This window comes from Chrysochloris asiatica, unplaced genomic scaffold (assembly GCF_000296735.1).
Source record: "Chrysochloris asiatica unplaced genomic scaffold, ChrAsi1.0 scaffold00009, whole genome shotgun sequence".
In the NCBI taxonomy this organism is placed as follows: domain Eukaryota; kingdom Metazoa; phylum Chordata; class Mammalia; order Afrosoricida; family Chrysochloridae; genus Chrysochloris; species Chrysochloris asiatica.
Genome location: NW_006408527.1, coordinates 15,430,191 through 15,437,503, shown reverse-complemented (window position 1 = coordinate 15,437,503; position 7,313 = coordinate 15,430,191). Strand labels below are relative to the sequence as shown.

At 48.1% G+C, this 7,313-nt stretch overlaps 1 protein-coding gene across 2 annotated transcripts in view; it reads left to right on the top strand.

The window, feature by feature from the left end:
- The window catches only part of RASSF5 (Ras association (RalGDS/AF-6) domain family member 5), a 107,739-nt gene that overhangs the window by 64,129 nt on the left and 36,297 nt on the right, over window positions 1-7,313 (top strand). The window contains exon 1 of one of the 2 annotated variants that reach the window (XM_006834066.1): window positions 4,023-4,221. The exons of the other annotated variant lie outside the window; for it this stretch is intronic. Coding sequence (XP_006834129.1) covers window positions 4,102-4,221 — 120 coding nt within the window. The 5' untranslated portion in view covers window positions 4,023-4,101. Of the gene's footprint in view, window positions 1-4,022; window positions 4,222-7,313 lie in introns of those variants that run through there. 2 annotated transcript variants of the gene reach the window in all.

Below are 7,313 nucleotides of genomic sequence, written 5' to 3'. Positions count from 1 at the left end.
CAATAGATCTGTTTTGGAAGAAATGCAGCCAGAGTGCTCCTTGGAGGCCAGGATGGCCAAACTTCGTCTCTCATACTTTGGACATATTGTCAGAAGGGACCAGTCGCTGGAGAAGGATATCATGTTTGGTAAGGTGGAGGGTCAGAGAAAAAGAGGAAGAGCCCCATCAAGATGAACTGGCAAAGAGGCAGCATCACTGGGCTCGGGCAACAATTGTGAGGTTGGCTCAGGACTGGGCAGTGTTTCGTTCTGTTGTGCGTAGGATTGCTATGAGTCGGTACCGACTCTATGGCACCTAACAACATCAACAACAACATCCAGAAGCTAGGAGAGAAATATGGGGCAATTTTTCTCTCAGAACCCTCAGGAGAAATCAACATGTTCAATATCCTGAGTTAGGCTTCTAGCTTCAAAATTGTGAAATGATACATTTTTGTGTTAAGCTGTTACAGCAGCCTAGGAAGCTAATACACTCTCCTTGTGTCATTACCACCTCTCAGAGGTTTAACAGACTCTTCCATGGCCCCTCCTCACTTAGCCAGGCTGTTATGAATACTCCTGATTACAGCTCAGGGAAGAGGTCCAAACAGGGTCATTTGACACTGAAGGGAGTCATTTTTCTCCCTTTGAGACCCTGGGACTTCAGTTTAGATTGTTCCTCCTGGAAGCTGGACACTTTTATATTATTGTGGTCTTTGCATATTTCTTCTAGGCCTAGAGAACCTATCAACAAAATTTCCATTTCACTGACTTCTCAGGTCTGACTTTGTTCTGAGCATAAGGCCTAGAATTCTTAATGGGTACAATTGGCTGGGGAAAGAAACATTAACTAGAAGTCAAGAAATTTTGAGTGGAATGAGCTGTGGTGAAACAAGTTACTTGCCTCAGTTTCTTCATTTGTAAAGCGGGGCTGACACCTGCTCTTAAGTAACATAAGCAAGGCAATGGGTACTAAATGGCTTTGAAAAGCTCTATTCAGATATCAGGTTTTCTTAATATTTGGCTTGGCATGGAACAGCACCCTAAAAGAACACAGTGTCACTTGGAACTTGTTCTGATTAGGTCTGGTATCTACCATGTTGTTTGCAGGGAGTGACTCCTGCCGGGATACTTTGGCTTGGTGTTTGAACAGGTTGTTATGCGCGGTATTTTAAGACAGCACAGTTTGAACATGCAGCACTGCCATTGCTTTGCAGAGTCTCTCCCTCTCCCCCACCCCCGTGATTCCAGAGAATCTGGAGCCTGTTTTTTCCTAAGTATGGGTTTCTCACTGAGCAAGAAGGTTTATTTTATTTTCTTTATTTAAAAAAAAAGTGTTTCTTTGCTGGTGGGACAAAGTAGGTGGGCTGTTGTTGGTGGCCCAAGGATCACACTGTGCCTCCTTTCTGTGCCATTTATCATTCTGGAACTGGGAGATTCTGGGGAGGCCAGTACCAGTTTATTTTGCCTGAACCCCAGTCTCTGGGGAAACCCCCCTAAAAAAACAGCCTCTAAAATACTCATTTGAAAAGATTGTTTCAAACAAAGACAAAACCTTCTTCCTATCTCAATAGTGTGAGGGTCTCCCCAACACACATACCCCATAGTTTAGCCTAGCCTCACTTCTCCACTGTCGTCTTCCACCTACTACCTCCTAGCCTGGGGAGGAGACAGATCCTGGTATTAACAATTATCCGGAGAGGTGGTTGTGCCTGCCAGGCACTTAACAGGCTTCTGGGGAAAAAACTGTGTGGGAGAAAGAAGCCAAACTGGGGTGCAGTTTGAAACCCTCTTCAGCATTTACAGATTTGGCTAAGGTGAGGGAGGGAAAGGGTTCTTCATAAAAGTAACCAGAGATTAAAATGGAATTGAAAGTTTGGTGTTGGGGGTGGGAGGGGCTGACTATAGCTCTCGGCCCAGTTTGTGTTTCCCCAGGACAGAATTATTTCATAACTGCAGGAAAAGCCACACAGACTTGGAGAGAGTTCTAGCAACCTCTCTCAGCCACTTTTCAGGGCTCCCAGAGACTCCCAGTCCATTAGACTCCATGAGCATGGCAGACATAGCTACACCAGGCTCTGAAGGCTTTATTTTCTTTCCCTTGGACTCCAGGCACTGTGGTATTTAAGATGGCAAAGTGCCCACCAAAACAGCCTCATCTCCACCGAGAGACTAAACATCTTGGTGTCTAAGAACAAAGGCCCTGGAGTCAAATAGACCTGATTTTGAGCTCTAGCAATCTCATGCCCTTCTTGTGTGACTGGAATCCTCAGTTTCCACATCTGTGAAATGGGAATAATAATTTAAAAAAACACAAAAAACGCTTTCTGTGTCTACTCCTCCCCCAAATTCCCCAGCATCACCCCAGCAAGACTATTGAAAAAATTAAATGACAGACTAAATTGGCTCGTAAGGTAAGTACTGGACTTTGAACCCCAAAATCGATGGTTCGAGACCACCAGCAGCTCTGTGTGAGAAAGATGAGGCTTTCTGCTCCTGCAAATAGATACAGCCTTGGAAACCCTATGCAGGATCACTATGAATTGGAACTGATTCTATGGACCTAACAACAATGTATAAATCAGCTCATACATAAAATAGTTGTTCAAGCAATGGTAGCGTTACTGTTATTGGTTGTTACTGAGCCCGTTCTGAGTTGAGGCAACCCCATGTGACAGTGTAGAACTACCCCAGGACTATGGGATGTCGCAGGACTGGGAGGTGTTTCCTTCTGTTGTATGTAAGGTCTCTCTCTATGAGTCAAAACCGCCTCAACAGCACCTAACAACAACAAATCTTAATAGAAGCATATCACCAACCCCTTTCTTACCCAGTACCGCTAGGTGAGTTTGAACCATCAACATTTAGGTCAGTTGTTGTTGTAAAATGCTGTCGAGTCAGTTCTGACCCATAGCGACCCAGTATAGGGTTTCCAGTGAGAAGCTGGTGAGCTTGAACCTCCAACCTTGCAATTCAAACGTCTTTGCAGCCTGACGCATTAACTCACAGCGCCACACACAAACTGTTTGCACCACCCAGGGACCATGGTAAGTTAGCTACTATTATTGTCCAATATGGCTTAGAAGTTGTGGGGGCTTAGCCCTAATTGCTGTGAAGACTTTAGCCCTAGACAAAGAAGGTGTTCCTTTGCTCAGTGGGATGGGAAATGCAAATGAACTGTTGTTCTTGATGTGAAGGATGACAAGATCTGGCAAAGACCCTTCTTGGCCAGACCTTCAGGAAAAAGCACAAATAATTGGGTGGTGGTGGGTGCTGCAGGGTCCCTGAGTTTGCTGAGGCTTCCTGAGGGCCCAGTTCTACAGGTGGGAGGGTGGACATGCTGCTCCCCAGGTTGTAATTCTGAATGTACTAGTGGGGACCCTGCAAGTTCTTATGGCATTTCCAAGAGAAAATATTGCTTACAGCAGCAGGCCAGGTATTGCTTTTCTTCTCCTCCAGTTACTTCGCTAACCACTCTGATTGACCCTTCACCCAGCTAATGGGAGGGCAGGGGTGTAGAGGGGAGAAGGAAAGAGGGACTTAAAGCACTGACGTGAACCGGACCACGGATGAAGCAAGTGGACTGCTTCCAGAGGGATGAAGCAGAGGGAGGGAATACCACCCCCTCAGGTCCATCTCCTCCATACCTAATGGGACCTGTGGCACCTAGCCGGGCGGGGCAAAGCCGGCCTGGGGCTGAGCGGGGGAGGAGCGTCGTGACAGCTTGAGCAGGGCTTTGAGGAACCTTGCGAGAGGAAGTGGCTTCCGAAGTCCACCGCGTACAGCAGCGCCAGGGGCAGGAAAGAACGGGGGAGGGGGGGCGGTGTAGCGGGTGCTCCGCACGCCCGCCACAGCGGGGGAGCCAGTGCGCAGGAGATGAAACCACAGATGCCCCGGGAGTTGCAAGAGAGGCGCGCGAGTAGGGCGCTCAGGTTCCACACCCGGCGGAAGCCCACGCTGCCTCTGCCAGACCCGGGGACCAGCTAGCTCACCGGCTCAGCCTGGGGACGGGTCCCCAACTTCGGGTCCCATCGCCCGCGGCACCCTCAGCCCAGCCCAGCCCAACCCAGCCCAACCTCCTCAGATGCTCACTGCCTCCCTCGGGCCGGGGATCCGGGCTAGATGACGGTGGACAGCAATATGAGTAGTGGGTACTGCAGTCTCGAGGAGGAGCTGGGAGATTGCTTCTTCACTGCCAAGACCACCTTCTTCAGGAACGTGCAGAGCAAACACCCCGCGAAGGTAAAACGCCATCATCGGATACAACAAGAGACTTTCCTTTGGGAGGGAAAAATGCAACTCTGTGGTCTAGAAAACAAACCTCATTGTTGGCAAACGAGTCAGGCCATGTATGCTGAGTTGAGTGGGTGGGCAGTTGTCCTGTGACTCTCTGGAATTTGTTTGGCTGAGTGGACCACTGATTGGCTTTGGAGCTCTTCAGGGACCCACCGACCCTACCCTGGGCAGTCCCCCTGTCTGCGCTTCCTAGCCTTTTCAAAATGGCTCTGCAGGATTTGGGGAGGACAGTTGGGCCCTGGTTTGGCTGTGTGCTCTGGCTGCGTGCTTACTTAGGTACTCACCTGTGTGGGAAAGGGTGAATGAGCAACTGTGGCGTCGTCCCCAAAATCTGAAGTAACAAGTTCTAGATGTAATGTGGATGGCTCTCAGATCCCCAGCAGTGTAAACATTCATAGGTTGAACTTCCGTATTTGTGTCCATTGTGAGTGGCCAGAAACCATCTAAAAACACAGTCTAACAACTTTGCAGAAGTCCCGGGTGTGTTTTTAGAGCAACTTAAAACTTCTCTCTTAGACGGTTGTCATCTTCCTGCTTCCTACCATTTTAACTTCCTGGGTTGGTTGGGGTAAGTAAAACAGAGGACATGTGCTAGAGAGTTGCTATGTATCTTCCCTGGTGGGGTCCTCTGTGTTTCTTTAGAGGTGCTGGCCCCTGGATCCCCTGGCTTCACCCTCCTGGTTGGCTGAGAGCCACACATCTTTCATTCACCTCAATGAGAGTGATGGCAGAGCTGTGTTACTTTCTTTATGTGTTTTGTTATTTAGATGAGAGGGTCTTGAAGCCAGGTCCTTGGAGAGGTTATCTAAATGGGATTGTCTGTAGACAGAAGTGAGCTATTCATTTCCAGGCTCATCATTTAATGAGAATGAACTCAAAACATCTCCAGGCCTGACTCTGTGGCCTCCTTTGTTAATAGTGCATCCTACCTGGAGACCCTGCATTGTGCTGAAAGTTGAATGAGGCAAGTACCCTGGACTTTTTCATTGAGAAAGGATGCCCAAAAATCAAAGGAGAGGCTTTGATTGTAGTGTTTCAAGGAATCTACTAAAACAGGCCCCTGGAGCCAGCACCTGTTTTCTGGAACATGTGGCTGGAAAGCTTTAGCTAGCTGGAGGACCCATGGCAGGGGTGCAGGCCACATCACAGGCTCTAGATAGAGCTCATGCAGAACAACAGGGGGCCCACAGAGAGGAGGGGTCTAGGTCTTCCTTGGGGTTTTCATTATACAGCCCCTCACCCCTTACATACAAACACACACATACTCCAACTTCTGGGTTCTTAGACTAATAGATGTCATCCTCATGGGCACACTGGAACACGTTAGAAATACTGGAGTCTACCTTGAGAGAATCTGGCTTAATTGGTCTGGGGTGCAGCCAAGGCATCAGGTTTTTGAGAAGCTCCCCAGATAATTCTGACATTCTGCCAAGGTTGAGAACCACTGCTCCGTTTTCTTGCAGCCTGGGAAGGAAATGGTTCCTGTTTTTCAAAGTTTATCTGCTGTGCTTACCTCTTAAACTGCCTGCCAGGCTGGGCGACCTTGGTCTCAGAAGGTGGGTTCTTTGCATAAGCAGGTGGAGGAAGGATCACCACAAGTTGGGTTTCTTTTATTGGCAAACGAAAAAGTAGCTGTTTCTGTATTTTTGGTGAGGAATAGAAATATCCTACCAGAAAATACATTGGAGTTAGGGGGCGGTCACTTGCTCGTTGGCCTTCAAACAGCTTTTGGTGTCTACTCCTTTCCCAAACTCCCTAGCATCACCCCAGCAAATACACCTTTGGTTGGATGCCAACAGAAACTCTCTCTTTTGTGTGCCTTTAGTCCATTGAGTATAAATCCCCTGCATAAACAGAAATCCCTTAACTCATTTTATCTAAGTCTGTAAACGCCCAGAGGATAGAAATTGCTTTAAGGAACTAATTTTGTTGAACCTTGTTGTTGTTGTTGTTGTTGTTGGGTGCTCTTGTGACCCCACATGACAGAAGAGAACTGCCCCATAAGGTTTTCTAGGGAGTCCTGGTGTAGCGCTGTAGAATAAGCATTGGACTACTAACTGAAGGTCAGCAGTTCAAACCAGCCACTCCTCAGAAACCTTATACGGGGTCTTGATGAGTCTGAACCAGCTCGATGGCACTTCACAGCAACAACGACCTACAGAAGCAGGTTCCCACAGAGCCCCTGGGTGGGTTTGAAGTACCAATCTATCTGTTAGCCCAGAGCCACCAGAGCAATAAAGGAGAAATGCTTCAGAGAAGGAAGAGGTGAGGTGGTGGGGTGTGGCCTGCAGTCTCTGTCCAACAACAGTGTGGGAAGTCTTGACTGAATATTCAGAACTGCTCTCAGGGACAGGATTCTTAGCAAAAGACTTGAGAGGAAGGGAAGAGGGAAAGAGGAGTAGAACCATCTCCTTATAAGTGGGCCAGAGTGCTGAAGAAGGAAAAAGCTGTGTGTGAAGAGGCATCTGTGACTAACTTAGGAGATAGGGAAGCTTCATTCGAATGTTCTTGTCTTTCATTCTTTCAAGTGTCCTCCCCACCGTGCTTTAAAGTAAATATTGTTTAGTTCTCTCTTTAACTTTGGAGTTGCTTCTGGAAAAGAGATCTGCCACATCCCAATCTCATTCTGACCCTCTAACCAGATGCTTTCCCTGCTTTATGAGAGACCATATGTTAGCACCTGAGAGAATTTCTCTTTCCTGTCTCCAAGGAAAGGAGTTGTGTTTCCTGGTCGCTGAGAGAGTAAGGCCCCCATTCAGGAAAGCATCTATAAATAGCCCTATCAGAACAACCTGTGTCTGCTGCTCTGTCAGTGCCTGGCTGCAACAGAGCTGCCAGAAACCTCACTGCTGTGCCCATGGCCACTAAGGGGAGTCGTCACTGGTCTCCAGGGAGTCACGGAGATTGCTCTTTAGCCCTCTTTGTGGGAGGTGGGAGAAAACCAAACCCTCTGGTAGCGTAGTGGTTACGAATCGGGCTGCGAACCTTAAGGTCAGCGGTTCGAAACTACCAGCCGCTCCGCGGGAGAAAGATGAGGC